Source organism: Strix aluco, chromosome 2 (genome assembly GCF_031877795.1).
Source record: "Strix aluco isolate bStrAlu1 chromosome 2, bStrAlu1.hap1, whole genome shotgun sequence".
NCBI classification, from domain to species: domain Eukaryota; kingdom Metazoa; phylum Chordata; class Aves; order Strigiformes; family Strigidae; genus Strix; species Strix aluco.
In genome coordinates, this window is record NC_133932.1 from 15,668,939 (window position 1) to 15,686,205 (window position 17,267).

At 38.0% G+C, this 17,267-nt stretch overlaps 1 protein-coding gene and 1 long non-coding RNA gene across 2 annotated transcripts in view; one reads left to right on the forward strand and one right to left on the reverse strand.

The window, feature by feature from the left end:
* LOC141918097 (uncharacterized) overlaps positions 1-5,492 on the forward strand; it is a 28,946-nt gene extending 23,454 nt beyond the window's left edge. Inside the window, exon 4 of the long non-coding RNA XR_012621568.1 lies at positions 5,457-5,492. This is a non-coding gene — a long non-coding RNA (uncharacterized LOC141918097). The remainder of the gene's footprint in view (positions 1-5,456) is intronic.
* BTLA (B and T lymphocyte associated) lies at positions 427-16,571 on the reverse strand. The gene is made up of 6 exons (XM_074812132.1): positions 15,987-16,571; positions 5,251-5,553; positions 4,135-4,170; positions 3,374-3,511; positions 2,424-2,470; positions 427-1,316 (listed from the first exon to the last, which is right to left on the reverse strand). The coding sequence occupies exons 1-6, from the start codon at positions 16,072-16,074 to the stop codon at positions 975-977; spliced, it is 954 nt and encodes a 317-aa protein (XP_074668233.1). The 5' UTR covers positions 16,075-16,571; the 3' UTR covers positions 427-974.
* Positions 16,572-17,267: the final 696 nt, after the last annotated feature.

The following is a 17,267-nucleotide window of genomic DNA, read 5'->3' on the forward strand; positions in this document are numbered from 1 at the left end:
CATGATATCCAAGACAGAGCTGAATAAGTGGTGCAGAATAAGGGTGTGAGCTTTCTTTTCAAACTTTAAATGGCACCTTGGTCTTTACCTCCTTTTTATCTTCTTTCCCACAAACCTGAAGTATAATCACTTTTTTATACCAGTGTTGGGAGGAAAGCTTAGCATGACAGTTATACACAGTTATTTATGAACTAAATTTTTTTATTTTGACTGGTGTCAGTCACTGCTGATCATTTGTTATTTCCATTGGTTCATCATGGACAAAAGCAATATGCAATAAATTATCTCATCAATTATCCCACCAAGACAAAAACACAGTGCACTATAATTCAGTATTTTCTCACACATTATTTGTGACAATTCTTTGTAAAAAGAAAACAACCCTCTTCTCCTTCCCTGTCTTCCACAAAAAACCAAACACACACACAAAAGTATTCACTTTATTTTGGTTAATAATAGCTTTAGACATTCATGGTGCTCAAAGATCTTTGCAAGGAGATAGAGTAAACTGGAGTTAAAAACTGAATCCTTGAAAGGTTGTTCTTCAAAACTCAGAGAAAAATTCTCCCACAAACAGTCTTAGCTTTCACTAGGGAGAAATTAACCTGACTCAATATCATCTTCCTCACAGGTTCGTTTTACATGTTTCTATCCTAGGAAAACCTTCCCTTCTCCCCTTTGTCTATATTCAAATTATAACCAAATCAAAGTCAGACTAGAAGCAGAATCCTGAAAAAAGGAAAAATAAGAAAGCTGACTGCTTTTATTCCCCCTTTCAAGAGACAAACACACAGTGCAAATGCCCACCCATCGATAACGGGCTGTGTTTTGAATTCTGGCATTCCAGGGGAGCATCCATAGGTTCTTCTTAACAAAAGGGAAGTTTTCCCAAAAGAGAAAGGAACAACATCCTGGAGGGAATCTAGAACTGTGACTGCATGAAAGATGGTTGTTTGGAGAAGTCCTTGACACATTTATTTATTTACATTAATGGAGGCATATTCTGTAAATTCATTTTCTACAGTTAGTTCCCTTCTCTGCAATCTCTCTGCAATAGCAGAATGATTTAGTGCAGCGTATGTGAGGACATCTGAGCTTTCAAGTAAAACTGGGATGGAAGGAATGACAGGATCATTCCGAAGTGCATTAGCTGCTGTCCTCTGAGTGTTGAAAGCAGGGACATTGTTGTCATAAATTGTGTTGCCATGCAAGTCCTGCAGTGGGCTAGTCATGGAGCAATAGTAAAGTGAGGAGCTTTCTTCTGAAGCTTGAGTTGTCCCAGCAGCATGGGATGGATCAGCTGCTGGACTTCTGACCTGCAGAAAACAGAACAGGGTACAGATCTGTGCATATCTAATTGTTGCCTGTGCTCCTGATAAATAGGAAGCATGTAAGATTTTGTTCAAGTTGCTTTATTCCCTTAAAACTCCTTTTGAAAACAGATTAATTGGATTCACCTGGTCACTGGATTTTATATTGATCTTTGAAATAACGTTAGAAATCATTCTTGTCTCTCCTGCCTTTCTCCCATTTCCCTTCCCAAACTCTCATGTCTTTTATTGCAAGTTGCCAACTTAAGGCAAAACTGATTTATCATTTTGTGAGAGCTCTTCTATGCCACTCATTCAAGGCTTTCCCTTCTCAGTTTATGAAATCTTTTTTATTTCCACCTCCAAACCCTAAACTACCTTTTCCTCATTGCCCCTGTTCTCCCATTTCCTGATCTCTTATCTTCTTTGTCTTATTATTTCCCAAATAAACTTTTCTCCTTCTCCAAAATCTGCAAATTCTTCTATAAATTCATCTCTCTTTAATGAAGTCCCATTTTGACATCCATTTTTCTAGCCACTTAGGATATACTGCTTTTAATTTTCTTTCCTCCAGCTTGCCCCGTGGGAGCTCTGCAACCTGTTTGGTGCTCTTTGATCTCCATCAACACTACCCCTGTGATTGATAGTTGTCAGCTCCAGTTGCATCTTTTGCGTTCTGTCTTCTGCCCATCTAAATTCTCTGGAACTGATTGCAGGACCTGTGTGAATTCATGCTACCCACATATGAAGGTTTTCTTTTTCAATCATTTTTCTTGCTCTGTGGGTCATTTTTTGTCTTATGCAGACTGAACCAGATCAATAGAGGTGCTTTAGGTGCCTAAACTCTTACTGGAATGGTAACAAATTAATACATTTTAACAGGAATTTAGATGCCTAAAGTTCCTTTGTGGCTAAGCCCCTTAGCTCCTTCCTTCAGCTCAGCCATGGTGATATCTCACACCAGGCAAGCCATGCTGTCCAGGCACCAAGACAGAGGGTCACTAAATCTGTCTCTGATCCTATGCCACATTTTGTACTACACAAAGATTTGTTCTCGGTATGTGGTTATGCAGGGCATAGTCAGGTTTTGATGATGGAGAAATTTAAACATACCAGGCTCTTTTGTCTCTGTTGGGTTAATGGAGTTCTCTTTTGCCTTGCTGGGAAAAAGAAAAAAAAAAAAAGTTATTTCAATAAATCAGCATTGAGGAGGTGCCTTTCTGCTTATGGAGGGAGTATTAATTACTATAGGAGTCCTTGCCTTGTTGAGTGGAATAAAAGAATAAAAATGTATTCCCAAACTGGAATTGGGAATAGCTATTCTGACAAAAGCTAACCAACATAGACTGATATATTTATAGAACGAGCTTCTGTGTTCCACAGAGCTCCTCTGAGAAGGAGCAGAAAAAACTCCAGTTGTTCTTGTGGCCAGTTTTCTCTGTGTTCAGTGAACTGGGTGGGGAGAAAAAGGCACAGAAGATCCTAAAGTCATCCTATGAGCAAACATGTTAAATTTTATTCTAAGATGAAATAATTTCATTTTCCTAAAATAAAAAAAGAAATCCATGGGATTATAATAGGCAAATGCGAGATCACTTAAGACATAGGGGACTCTAAGTTCCATTCTTGATTTAGGACATGGCAGCTGTGTAAGAGTTCCTGTAAAGCAGGAGAGATTAATACTGAAATTATTTGATAATTTAGAGGGAAAATTAGTAATATAAAATGTAACTGAATAGAGCTGGACTGCATTTGCATAGCTAAAACTCCTATTTATTTCTAAAACAGGAGAAAAATTTCCAACTATTATGAAGTCTGAGGTTTTTATTTGTTCTTACTGTACTTCCATCACTCTGTCTCTGGAAGGGAACAACATACAGGGCAAATTAAATTCTTAAAGATTCAGTATCCTAACTGGCTCACCCAACAAGGACATCTCAGCAATCAGCTGGGGCAGTTATTAGGGGACTTTCATAGAGCTTTGAATGCAATTTCTGTGAAGCTGTGAAAAGGAGTGGAATCAAATGCACACTAGGCAAAGGTTAGATGGCAAAACTACTTACCACGGTACTTCCTTAGACACCAAAACATGCATACAATGATGAATGGACAACAGACACCCACGGATGCTGAAGCATAAATAACGTGCAATATCTTGTAGTTTTCAGATTCTTGAGACTCTTCTGAGATGCTAGTAGTATCTGAAATTGCATTAGCATGTATTAGTGTAGAGAAATATTTGACTGACCTTTTTTTTTTCTTTTTTTTTTCCTAGTGTTAGGTCTTTCTGATGCAACTGGCTTCTTAATGTACTTAAACGTTCTCTAACTTGGTACAGCATCCCATGGAGACAAGATTAGCTTATGATCATTCTATGAAGTATGAAAATACTGGAAGGAAAAGTGCACAGAGAAGTGTAATAGGTGAACAATGCATGGCAGAAGGCTTGCAGAAGCAAAGAAAGGGTCAGAATTAGAGCACTGCTCTGAACTTCCAATATATTTTTGCAGTTGTAATTGTAAATCATAACCAACTGTGAGTAAAAAAACATACTTCAGACTATGTTAAAGTGATGGTATAGCATTTCAGAAGGGTAGAGTATACCACCAGGAGGTATTGTGATTGGTTTTGTCTCTTTTATGCTGAATGCTGGACAGTCCTAGCCTTGAAAACTATGACCTCTGGGAGACTGTATTTTGTTTAAGTGGGAGGAACGCAATTGTACTTTAGTAATGGCTTTAAATTTGTCTTGACTCCACAAAACACTCGATGCAAAAATTCACAGTTCCTTTCTCTTAGAGAGGAAATAAGAATCAGAACTTACTTTCTGGTGAAATCGTGATAATGTTTGCAGACTTTTCTGAAAAACAAAAGCAAGACGGAAATGAAATAGCAACTTGACATTTTGCACTGCAGTTGTGTTCTCTGCACCACATACTGAAGTTTTCACAAGACTCCCCTTCAATCTGCTGATGGAAGAGGGAGAAAAATGCAACAAGCAAAGGGTAGAGTGTTTTGGGGTGAGGGGGAATGACGTGTTGCTCTCCCACTGCCAACAGAGTAATTCTATCTTCCAGACCTCTTTGGCATTCAAATAGATCAGCAGAATATATTTCAAAGGAAACTTGCATCATGAGCTGGGCATATACTGTGTCTGCTAGCTCATTACAGCCATAAATTTTGATGTTGCTCACTCTGATGTAGCATTTTGTTTGGCAATAAACAAGGTTTTAAAGTTCATTAACTTACCAGAAGAGGAACTGGCAACAGAACAACCTTACAACTCAGCTGCCTGGGGTCAGTAGGACACTTACAGCCACACAGATCATTTTCTAGCTGCAAAGCAACATTAAGGAGGGCAGATGTGGGTCGTCATAATCTAGACTGGGCATTCCAACTGCCTAAGTTAATGTGAAGGCCTCACTTGCCCTTAAGATCATTTAAAGCTATTTAACCTTCCCTGCTTTTGAACTTCTTGGGGTACAAAATTATACTTTCTCTCTGTTTGTTGCAAGAGAGATCATTCTCAACAAGACGCTTGAACTGCTTTCTCCTCTTTACTGTTGTGTGGCCTCATCGACTGCTACTACACCACCATTTGCATCCTGTCTAGTCCATGTGATGTATAACAAGGCTGTCCTCCCACAATCTTCTTCTGTTCCAATTTATATCTTTTTATTATCAAATAGTCTATTAATGGCTGTTTGGTGTTGGCAGCTTTGCTATTCTCTTCCAGATCCTCATGTTATTTCTTTAGTTTGTTCTTTCCTTTTTTTTCTATCCTACCAAGAGGCAGGATAGAAGCATGAAGAAGGTGGTAAGTACCAGCACAAGCGTGCTACCAGTCAAACATGTTGGGAGAAGCCATCGTCCAGCATGCATGAGCTTTTCTGTACACATCACCCTTTTGTTTAAAAGGGCTCTTTTATACCATTCTCACCTTCAACAATAACCTTAATTCCATGGCTCTCACTGGAATATTTGTCCACTATTGCTCGACAACGATAAAGTCCACTATCATTCTGATGAACTGAGAAAATCTCCAGAGTAAACACATTGGACTTCCATTCTGTTTTGCCCTCCTTCAGCTGCACACATGTAGCCACCTCTATCTTGCACCACTCCATGACTGGCTTTTTCTTGCAGTAATGAACTGGACAGCATATAATCAAAGAGTTCCCGACATTAATTCTGTACTGGGAGTGTCTTGTAACCTGAATTTCAACTGGACAATCATCAAATCCTGGAAGAGAAGAAAAAAACATGACAAAAATCATGGTGGTGGATGTCTGCTGTATACTCCCCATAACATTAATCACAGTTTCTTTCTGTGTCATTACTCAAGGCTTCCCTTGTCTACTTGCAGCAGATCTGATCTCTATACAGGACAGTGAGAGCAGATAACATCAAGACTATTGGTTCTTTCATTTTTAGAAGGATTGTTAAAATGCACTTTTTCCTCTCATATGAATTTTTTCCTTTTTTCTATAAGTCAGTCAAGTTAGAAATGTAATAGTTTAGAAAGAAAATATATAAAATATGCATATGAAGTTTTCCTTTGTCATCCTTCTCACAGAAGGATGTTAACTTGCAGAAGTTAAGGCTTTTATTTGATAGAGTTCTTTCTAATTATAATATTGAAAAGAATTATATTTAATGCAAATATACCTTATCGTTATTCTTAAAATTTTTGTTATGTTCTGTTAAACTCAGTGTTCAAGCTATGGTATGTCACCTTAATGGTATTGAATGGCCTGGCCTTTTATTAAAGATTCATGTTTATTGTAGTGCTTTTATTTCTCTGGCTAAGTCAAACTAACAAGAACTGTGTGATACCCACGTGCTCCCTAATTTCCTACCCTGTCTTACAGTACAGTGCTTGTGCACTGAAGAGAGTGATGGCTTGCAATGCCAGAGAAAGAAACCCTAAATGTATCTGTATCTTCTCGTTGATAGAAGAGAGTAGAAAAAATGGTGAAGTATGTTGAAGGCAAGTTTTGTAGGGAGGATAAATGTGTAGGGGAGGACAGAGCAGTGTTGGGGGCGGAGGGGTCTGTCTGTCAGCAGCCAGTGCTGATTCAAGGGACAGAGCCTCTGGGCCCCCGGGCAGGCTGTGCACATAACTGCGACACCGAACACCTCGCCTGCACCATCAGCCAGGATTTCTTATGCACGTGATATAGCAATCCTTGTGAATCCCTGGACAGTACCTTCAAGAGCTTGGGTTGGCCAGATTAACAGTTTTCATTTATGACCTCTAGTTTGCCAGCTTTTTCTTTACAAATCTGACAGCTCTGCACCACAAAGAAATTGTAGAGCATTCAGTAATACTGAGTTTTGAGCATGTGTGTTCATAGCCTTCGTTATAGCAGAGCTAAAGCTTTGCTGCTGTTGATTTTTCAGTTTACTCTCTTTAAGGTGACTTTGGGAATGAGCGTCTAAAAATTAGGTGGCATTCATCTGCCTCTAAATCTAAATCTTTAATATTGTTCTCATTTTGACCTATCAAACCTGCGTGATCTTGCTTGATAATGAGGAAGAGGCTATTCACTGTAAAGCTGTTATTTGCAGCCACTGCAAGAGATCATGGTCTCTGATATACCTCTGCCATGTGCAATAGAGAAACTCATCTGCTCACAGGACCTGGCATCCTGGGAAGTTTCTGCTTTGAGGGGTCCAAATCTGAAATCATCCTTGTATACCAACTTTCCCTTAGTCAGGATGGCTTTAAATGAGGATTGAAGTGGGGTGAGTAGAGTGGCAAAAGCACACAGGTAAGCAACTTGGACAAGAACTTTAAAATTTGTCCTTGTGGAATGGGCAAGTGAAGGAAATTCAGATAATTTGGATGAAGATGAGAAAATGAACAAGGAGGACAATAGCTCTGGATACAAACAATGTCTTTTTACTAAATGAAAAAGTCTGGATAAAAGGAAGGGTAACTAGAAGCCTTAATTAATTCAATATCCCTAAGAAGACAAGGAAGAAGAGCAGCAGGATAAAAATAGTTTGGTTTGGCAAATAAAGCTGTGGTATGTTTGAAGACCTGGGAGATAAGAACTCATCAGATATAAGTACAAAGGAAAAGGACACAAACAGAGCTGGTGGTCCATCCAATAAATAAGAGTACAAGCACTGAGTATCTACACCACAGTGCAGTAAAAGACTATCTTGGCTAAATCATGAACAAGCTTTTCACTGAGGTGAGAAGGAAGCCTCCAAAAGCATAGAGAAAATCAGGTTATTAAGGAGGGGCATAAAAAGAGCAACATCGGAAAAGTCATGGCAAAGAATGAGATCCACTTAGTAAACCCCATCAATTGTAAATATATTGATTGTAAAACTAAGAAAATGTTAGTTCACTAGGTAGTGGAGAAAGCTTTGAATAGATTACCAGCAGTAGATTAGATTTCCCAGATAAATTAGAAAAATCATTTGGAAAAAGGCAGGCTCAGTTCAAGAAGATATGTGATAACCTTTGTGTTCTGCTAAGGCCTGATAAGTGTACCTAGGTCTTGTCCAGTCCTTTGCACTGCTCTTCAGGAAAGAAGAGGTCAATGCTTGGAGTCTCTCCAGGTTGGAAAGAAGCCAGCAAATACCATGAACACAATAAGAATGTCATAAAGGAAATCTTGAAATTCTTGGGGTTGTTTCACTTAAAGAAAAGCAATGAGAGGAAAGGACATAATAAAATCATGTAAAGACATAAAAGAAGAATGAAATAATTTGGTTTTTCATGTTTCTGTTAGGTATGGGGTGAAATAATGGGCTAAAAGTGAAGTAAGGAAGGTTCATTACATAGTTTGAAAAATTTCCTAACTGTGAAAACAGTAAAATCGGAACTGGTTTGTACGGGAGCTTGTAGAGTTTGAATCACTGGCAGCCTTGAGGACTAGCCTACACTGACATTTGTCAGGATAATATAACTGAATTTACCTTCTAACCTGCCAGTGTATGTAGTCACGTAGACAGGTTCATGGACGTCAGGTCCATAAATGGATGCTGTAAGGACTTGGGAAAGATGTACATGCTGATGTCCCCAGTGCAACTGCTCCATTGCTGAGGGGACAGGAGGAGAATGGACCACAGCCAGTGGCTGTGCTCATGTGCTTTCCCTGGACAGCCTTTCTTTTTGCTGCTGCCAGGGACAGAGCACTGGTCTTAGGCAGTATGGCATTTCTTATGTAGTTTCCACTGATACACAAGATATGCTCATGATCTGCTTTTTCCCACAGCATTGCCTCAATAGTAGCTCCTGATTATAAATAAATAGGTGCTGTACAGGAAGAGATATTCTCCCAGGGACCAGCCATCTGGATGCAGTAGCAATAGCAATATATTTAATATAACATTTAACATATTGTACCATATTTAATGTGAATAAAAAAATTAAACATAGTATTTCATATATTAAATATACATAATATATATATTTTTTTATTGCAATGTATATGATGTGGCAAATATATTCCAGTAACAACAGCTCTAACATGTAGAGCCTGGCCATGTTCACAAGGTAGCATTTACGTGTTAGGTCAACACGTCCTGCTCAGTTATCTAGTCCCTTTTCTATTCCCTTGAATAGGAGCATTCTGAAAGACATATTTTAGCTATGAAGCAGGACCACTTATCTTTCACTTAGACTCTTGCATCTCTAATTAAAAGAAAGCATTATTTGTTTTCAGGCAAGTAGGTCATATCTACTTTGGTCATACCGCGGTAGCAGCACATGGTTATCAGTAGTCTGAAAATGGAAACTAAAAGCTCAAATTAGAAAGTTGAGGTTTTCAGTTATTTCAGCAATGATTGCCATGGAAGATAACACTTCAGGAAGTATCTATAAAGCTCGGATTGTGCCCTGATAGCAGCTTGCTTTCTGGTATAATCCTATGTAACATGTATTTCCAGAAGGATGTGTGTCGGGGACGACTTGAAGATCTGCAGATCTCTGCAGAACAGATATTTTTGGGTGTCCTTCATCTAATTACTTTATCATATAGTTTTATCTTTTTCAAAATTCTCTTTTGGAGAAAAACCAACCAAACAAACAAACAAACAAAAAAAGCCCCAACAAAACAAAACCGCAAACTTTTCTAGAAGGTCCAAAGCATCCCATTTCTTTTAAAGTTTTAAAACAGATTTCAGTGACACTCTTTCATTCAACATCATTATTAACCAGGGAGAGGGGCAGGAATTGTTGTACCTCTTTCATTCTTATCTTTTTCCAGTGCAAGGAAGTCATGTTTTCCTTGATTTTGAATCATCTGTTGCTTTTACAGCAAAATATACATCACTGCCTACTGTCATTTTTGGAAGAATCACCTGATCAGATTTTGTACATCCAACAGCATTCACTTGGTACAGGGTTACTAATCCTCATGGATTCAGATGAACGTTAGTTGTGTAGATAGCTGGAAAGGAAAATGTCTTATCAATGTTAAATATTGCTCTAAAGAAATTGTTATCTTGCATTGGTCAACGTAACCTAGAATAACACTCAGTGGCAGAACCTCCCAGAGGGAGAGAACAGGGGTGATACTGGGTGCACAGAAAGTTTTGAATTATCCTTCAGCCTCATCCTGAGTGGGAATATAGACACGTCCTGAGCAGAAGCCTTACTGAGGTCTGGATATATTTCTAGAGTAGTTTTTGTGCAGCCCTTGTGTCGTGGTTTAGGCGCAGCCGACATCAAAACACCACTCAGACACCTTGCTCTGGAGGTGAAATGTATAAGCAGTTCCAGTGTTATACACTTGCACTATCACAACAAGAAGCTTCCCTCCCGACGACTTCCTGCACTACTACCAATTAAGCCATAAGGAGCTCTTCTACGGCTAACAAAGGATTTGCTTAGTTACAATTTGCTTTTTTAAAAAAAGTTCCACTGGCATTGATATTACTCATCTTACTTTTTCTCATATATTATATTTTTAAGAGAGTTCACATAAAATGCACTAGTACATCTCTCAGTCAGGTGAGTTTGAAGAGTGTTTCTCCTTTTTTCCCAAGTGCCTATGCCAACATGTGCCATGATCTTGCTCCTTCATCTTCTGGTGCTGATCATTCCCTTTTGGTGGTGACCACTCACTTACTAGTATAATTCCAATATAATCAGGTCTGGTTAAGTTACGTTTCCAGAGCAAAATTCCCTGCCATTGAGAGGGCCTGACTCCAGCAGCCTTGCTTTCTCCAAAAGGTTACCTATGGAATATGCCACTGAGCTTTGGGAACTGCGCGGGGGAAAACTTGTACTGCACTTGCTACCCAGCCCAAGAGTGTCACTGCCTGCCCACAACTCCTGAGCAGTAGCATCCCCTGTCCCACTGACCCTCAGAGGTACTTTCAGATAAAAGTTTGCATGATGCTGGTCCACACACACCTGTTGGCTCTTAGCCTTCATCTCTGGCTGCTGCTGCAGGTAAAAGTGTTTGGCAGCCTGCTGTCAATTAACCTGAGGGTACGAATCCTCTTCCTCTCTCTTAAAATAGGTGGGGTGAGGCTACTGGGTTTCACTTGCTCTTCCATTTCCTCTAGTTTATAGTGCCTTTCTTTTCTTTGTTCCAGCAAAGGTATAGACTTAGTAGAAGAAATTTAGTTTACTGAAAATTGATTTAATTTTCTTAGTTATCATTTGTGTATCCCTTGGAAGAAGCCTGTGGGTGCTAGGTAAACACCACTATTTTATTCAGTGATTTTTATTTTTTTTTTCCTGCCAGTCATATATAGCAATCTTTTTAACTTCCTAACTAGGAGCTATACAAGCTACTGCTTGCCTTTCAGTGTGTATGAGAATTTGTAGACTATTTTCAGAGCCTGCAAAAGGGCCTTCCTTTCAGAGGCTTAAAGCAATTGGACTTTAGGCTGCCTTTAATTATTTTTTTAGTTGTTATGAGACAATGCTTGGAGCATGAAAAATAGTCACAATTGCTTTTGTATGTTTCTGTGACTTCTTAGTGACTGAATGACTTGGGGTTTAGGGTTTTCAAACTTTTGTTAGAAAGAAACCTAGTCCTTGGTGAATGTTATTAGTCATCAATTTGGGGACCTTCTAGGACAACATCATCAGAAGAGATGAGTGAATAAGGGTTAAACATTTTCCTTAGGCTTTGGAAAATTCTTAGTTTGAATTATTTTGAACTTTGATAATTAAAATCTGGGCTAGAGAAAGCCTTTTCCTATAATCCAGCCTTGTTTTCTCTAGCAATTAAATGTGGGAATTCATAATAAACATGCCCTGAAATATCTAATTAATCTTTCCTCTCTCCCAGATCACACCTCACTTGGCAAGAAACTTTAAGTTGCTAAAAAGCAGTGAAGAAAATATTTTTAAAAACAAAAATATTTGGGACCTTTTTTATATAGAATAAAATATTCAAGACAAATCTTTCACAGATTTCCTGTAAAGGTCATTTGCCAGGATAGGTATCAGTGAAGATTTGGGATTAAATAACAGTATAAACCATAATATCCTAGAGAACGAGTGATATATTTTTTTTAAAGGGGAAGAAAATTCAACACATCTGACAATGAGAGAGAATCTTTTCTGTTCATTGGTTGTCATTAGGAAGACAAACATGAAATAAACTTCAATTAATGAAAGCACAAACAGGGCATGACGTACTTTCCCTGCGAGAGTGTATCTTAACTTTTTTCCGTCTGCTGCCTCCTGTGCCTATGAGAAGTCAGTGGTAGAGACACTGTCTGCCAATTATATTCTATACGTGCAAGCACTTTCTGAGATAAATTTAATTACCCTTTCTTTAATGCTGTTATGAGCTGAGACCTAAAACCTGTTACAAGGTCTTATACCGAGTCTTAAGTTTTCACTGTCACGTATATGGGTGGTCATGATGAGTATCTGAATGTGCAGTTGTCAAGAGGGTAAAAGAATCTGTAACATAGGGAAGCTTTATATATCAACTTCAAACTTACACTCCTGGGTAAGATTCAGATTGACTAAAAGCACTTTTTCTTTTAGATCACTTGAGTGTGTTCCTGAACAAGCTGCGGTGAGCCAGGCTCTATTGTACCAAGAATTGATTTGCACAGGTAAGGAAAATCTTCTGCAGAGTGTACTGCCAGGATAAGGATTTCAAACGAAAGCATGTATTCTATAACTTGTACAAGAACAAAATACCCATGACAATACTTTCCTTTATAAAAACCATTTTTTTTTCTCATTCTTATGTTGTAGAAAACGTAGTCATGACATGATTCATTAAGCGAACAAAAGGTTTAATGGAGATGGCTTTCCATTTACCTAACTCAACCTATTTGTAGAAAAATAATAGCTAAAAATTGAGCCTTCTAATCTTTGAATTGTAAATGCTGTCATTCACACCTGGTCATCTAAGAACTCAGAACAACTCCACTAAATTAGGACTTATTAACTGAAATTTCTGAGGCATTTGTTTTTAAAAGGATTTATCTTTATTTTGTTTTTTGCCTCTCTCTTCCCCTTAAAAAGAAAAAGGAACAAGGGATGGGATAGAATACAAGTCATATGTATCATTCCCTGAGGCAGATAATGGCTGAGGCATAAAAATGTCAATTATTCTAGCTGTCTACGGTTAGTTTTGAATCCTATGTTTGGGCTGGTCTGTGAAAACAGCAGAGGACTAGTAATGGTTTTAAGTCAAATCCAATGTTCTGGGAAGTTTTTGATTAGGGCCATAGCATGAAAACTGCACCAGAAAGTGCATTGCTTTCTAGGGGTTTCACATTTAACACCGAGTTCTTCATTACTTTGTTAATTTTCACAGCAAAAAAGTTAACGGGCTGTGAGAAGAACTCATGGAAAAATATGCTACCTCCTTGAGTTTAGAAAAGGTGTATTTAGAAAGAGAAGCACTTCGGAAGACATATTAAGCGATACCTGGATAGGCATTTTTCAGAGTTCTCCCAGCTTGAGAGAAAGCTTTTCAAGGAATGATGTAAAATTTTATTTTAGTCATTTTACATATTTAGATGACAATTCAGATTTTTCAAAGAATGTAATTTTGCTAACAGAAATTGAATTTTAGTCCTTTTCACTTAATTTTTCCCATGTCATCTTAAAGATACACTAATGCACTTTTTCCAGTGAAGGATTGCCAGGGTCCTTATCTGCTCATGCGGGATCAGGAACGACACAACACCAATACGATGATCAAATCGTTCGTTTATTCTCCTATCCTGGTTACATTTATAGTACACTAAGTGCTGTACACGCGCACATCTGTACTCCGATAGGCTGCATACTACCTACACGCACTGTTCAGGCGCCTCTACAAGCAGTTGTATTTGCGTACATACAACCTGAAACTTACAAACTTCTCTAGTTGTATCTTATTTTATTCAGACTTGTGTGCTTTTGCTGACCATAGTCATTCCTTCTTTTGCTGACCATAACTATCCCTTTTTTTGCTGACTTCATCTTGTCCTTGCACGGTCCTGTCTGCATTAGCTTCCTTCTAATGCAGCCCAGACTCCTACAAAGGATTTTCCGGGTTTCTTGTTTTTCCTTGTTTTTTTTTTTTCTGGCAATGGTTGTATTTGTAAAGCTGACCTGCTTGCTGAGGTAGATGATGGAGAGTTGCATCATTTTTTAATCACTCCTTGATGAAAGCTGTGTAAGTGCAGAAAACACGCCTTTATATTTTGATGACTGAAACTTGAAGATGGAACATTTCTGTTTAGCTGAATGTTAGCATGTGCAGGCTATCCCACAAGAAGGTCTAAGAGCACGGTGTTATTAGAGCCGAGGATGGTGACCACCACTAGTGAGCATGTGTGCACATACTGAGCTACTGGCTGGGACTTCTTGGAGCCAGGGAAGGTTTGATAGGCTTTATTTTCATTGAGATGAAACGCTTCGTTTCCTTTCCATATGCTGTCCAGCCATCAACAACCACTGTTTGTGAGACTGGATGGGATCAACCTGTTACAAAGGAGATGGGGTCTAAATGGACTAAAATTACTGGGGTGAGGCGGGAGAAGGTACTTCTGCTTTTGTGATTTACCAGAAACAAGATTACTTCTCCTTCCCTAATTTCAAAAATATTTGCTGGTTATTGACTTTGTATATGAAACCTGAGTGGTCAACTCTGATTCTATTAGGAGTAAAGGAAACTTTGGATAGATTTGCAACATACAAAGCTTAAATAAGTTGGCTTCAATTTTAAGCTTACTTCAAACCAAAATAAAAATCAAACGAGCTTGGAAAACTTACAGCTAAAATGTAAATACATTAAAAAAACTTTTACATCAGGGTTCTGTAAAGACTGACTTGAAAAACTTTTCTCTCTGCAATACTTCTGTAAACATGATTCTGATATTTGAAGTAATGTAGGCATGTAGAATGAAATAGTATTATTCTCAGAGCACCCCAAGTAGTTTTGATGTAGATCAAAAAATAAAACCTAGTGAAATAAATCCTGTGTAAACCAGACACATGCTCTAGGCAGAATAACAGAAATTACATTCTGTTTTAAAAACAGTATCTAAGAAACTGGCAGATGAGTATGGAGGGTCTGTCAGTGGATTAATGAGCTATACAGGGTGATGCAGAGAGGTGACTGTGTGAGGGACTAATAACACAGGCAGACTTAATGAAGTGAGTAGAAACAGTAGTTAATTCTTACAAGAAAATAAGATACTTCTGTTTAGGCTATGAAGGAGGTTATCAGCTCTAGATACACCCCCTTCAGAAGCATGTTAGTCTATTCATTTGAAAATCAAATGTAAAGCAGTTCAGTAGCCTCCCTGAGCTCAGATCACACCCTGATTAAGAAACAGCTGCATCTAACTGACCTGGTAATTCGTATCTTTTAAGCTAAATGTTTGGGTTTCCCTTCCCAGGCAGATGCCCTGAATGCTTGTTTAACTTTTCCTACTAGTATTAAAAATGTATTTTCTTCATAAAAACAAGGAGCGTCAAAAGATGCTATAGATGTGCAGAGTTAGTCACTCATGTCAACTAAGCTTCACGTAGGCAATTCTATTTGTCTGTGTAATTTTAGCAGTGCCTTATAACAAATGCTATTTTGATCAGTTTATCAGTCTGTATATCTGAAATGTATCAAAAGCAGCTGAGTGCATCCGTTACAGTAGCTATTATCCTTTCTGTATGACTGCCTTCCTTTCAATACTAAAATTTACATCTCCTATACGATATTAGTAGGGCAGAACTTGAAACAAAATAATCTCTGGTAAAAATATTAGGAGTATACTGGACACAGAGTAGTTCTCACATCAGTCCAAATTAGGAGAACCTCTCTAATTAAAAATGTTCAAAGTTGAAAGCGGAATGAAAATTAGATGGAGTTAAGCTAAGTAATTGAGGGTACACTTACTTATCTGGTAAGGACAATTTGCCGGATCCAGTTCAGAGATAGTAGGATTCCTGGATGTCAAGCAGAGGCTTGAATGCTGCCAAACCCCTTGAAGGCAGAGCCTTTGGCCACAAAGCAGGATGTATTTGGTCCCTAGGTGCTAGCGTTCTGGTCTAGACTGTTACTTAATATTTCTCAATTTTTGGCATCATCATCATCTTTAATCCAATTAGAAGTCTCTGATACAGCAATAAAATAAGACACAGATTATATCTGAGGTACACTAAGCACTGCTTTGGTTTCTGTTCTCCCCCTGCAATGTTTAATAACTACAGACAAGTTAAATTATAAGACCACATCTTACCGTAAACTTGATAGTTGCTCTGAGCCAGCATTACCAGAAGGGTGTACAGTAAGATCTTTTTTATCAACATGACTGGAGGAGCCTTCATTGTCTGGGCATGGTAGAGAGAAGAGGTTCCTGTGGGTTTAAAAAGTGCAGTTCAGATGGCCTCTTGCATCCTGTTAAGTTTACTCAGGGCGTACGCCTGTCTGAGCTGATTCCCTTTTCTACTTCAACTATCAAGATAGTGAAGAAAGGGGCGGGGAAGCAATACATATATCTGCAAAAATCTGACGAGTTACACTGTTGTCTTTTTTGGTGTGGTTGAAACATGAACTGCTTGATTGTTTCACATCAACTCATCAACTCAGAACTCCTCTGACTCAAGGCAAAATATCTTTCACCCTTCTCTGGTTCCCTTTACAGTGTAACAAACATAGCTGCAGATTTTTTTTTTTTTTTTTTTTTGGAAAGATGCTCCTGCAATTGAGGTTTTGATTTTATAAGCAGGAATATAGCAGAGAGAAGGGATGCACAACAGTGTTTTAAACTTGTTCAGTCGTGTATTACTCTAATTCAACATTAACAAATTAAGAAGCTGAACAAACTCACTATTCACAAGCTGGTAGATGACAGAAACACATGTCTGAATAGTCTTAATTTTCATCACATTAATTTACAGTAATCTGAACTATAAGGGATAATTACTTCCACTATTTAGTCTTAGCATCCACTGTATTCTTTACTTCAGTTTTTTCACAGTAAATATCTTGGATGCTCATCTATATTTTCGAGCCCCTTTCTTTAAAAGGCTTTGGCAAATGTGACTTCTACTATCACCACTGACACTTCATTACTTCCTTTATCTCCTTTCTTCTTAGGAATAGGGTTGTTTTGAGTTTTTTTTTTTTTCATGGTGGTTTGAGAATCTGCCTGAAGATGGCAAAGAATCTGAATTTTTCATGTTTTATTGTTAAGACTTTATTACCTCCTTGAGACATTCCTAGGAGCTTTTTTATTTTTCTGGTATTTTTAAGTTATAAATGAAATCTTTTAGATATCCAAATGGTAACTTATATTCTAATTTTTTGAGAAAATAAGTCACTGAATTTGAGACACTAAAATATTCTAGTTTTCCCTTAAAAGCCTGTTTTTCAAGGGATAGTAAATAATAAATAAATATAAAATAATTATTTACCAAAGGAAGGAATGAGAGTCTTAACTCATTCCTTACCATTAGAGTATAACTAAGAGAGGGAGGAGCATATGCATTTGATTCAAGATGAGATATCATTTGAAGAT

Bases quoted from the DNA above. Each gene is read 5' to 3' on its own strand.
- BTLA (XM_074812132.1), bottom strand. From the start codon at position 16,074: ATGAAGGCTCCTCCAGTCATGTTGATAAAAAAGATCTTACTGTACACC. The intron at 4,171-5,250 runs GTGAGAATGGTA...TTTGTTTTTCAG, and splicing joins AATTAAGGTTATTGTTGAAG to AAAAGTCTGCAAACATTATC. The intron at 3,512-4,134 runs GTAAGTTCTGAT...ATGCAATTTCAG, and splicing joins TATCACGATTTCACCAGAAA to ATACTACTAGCATCTCAGAA.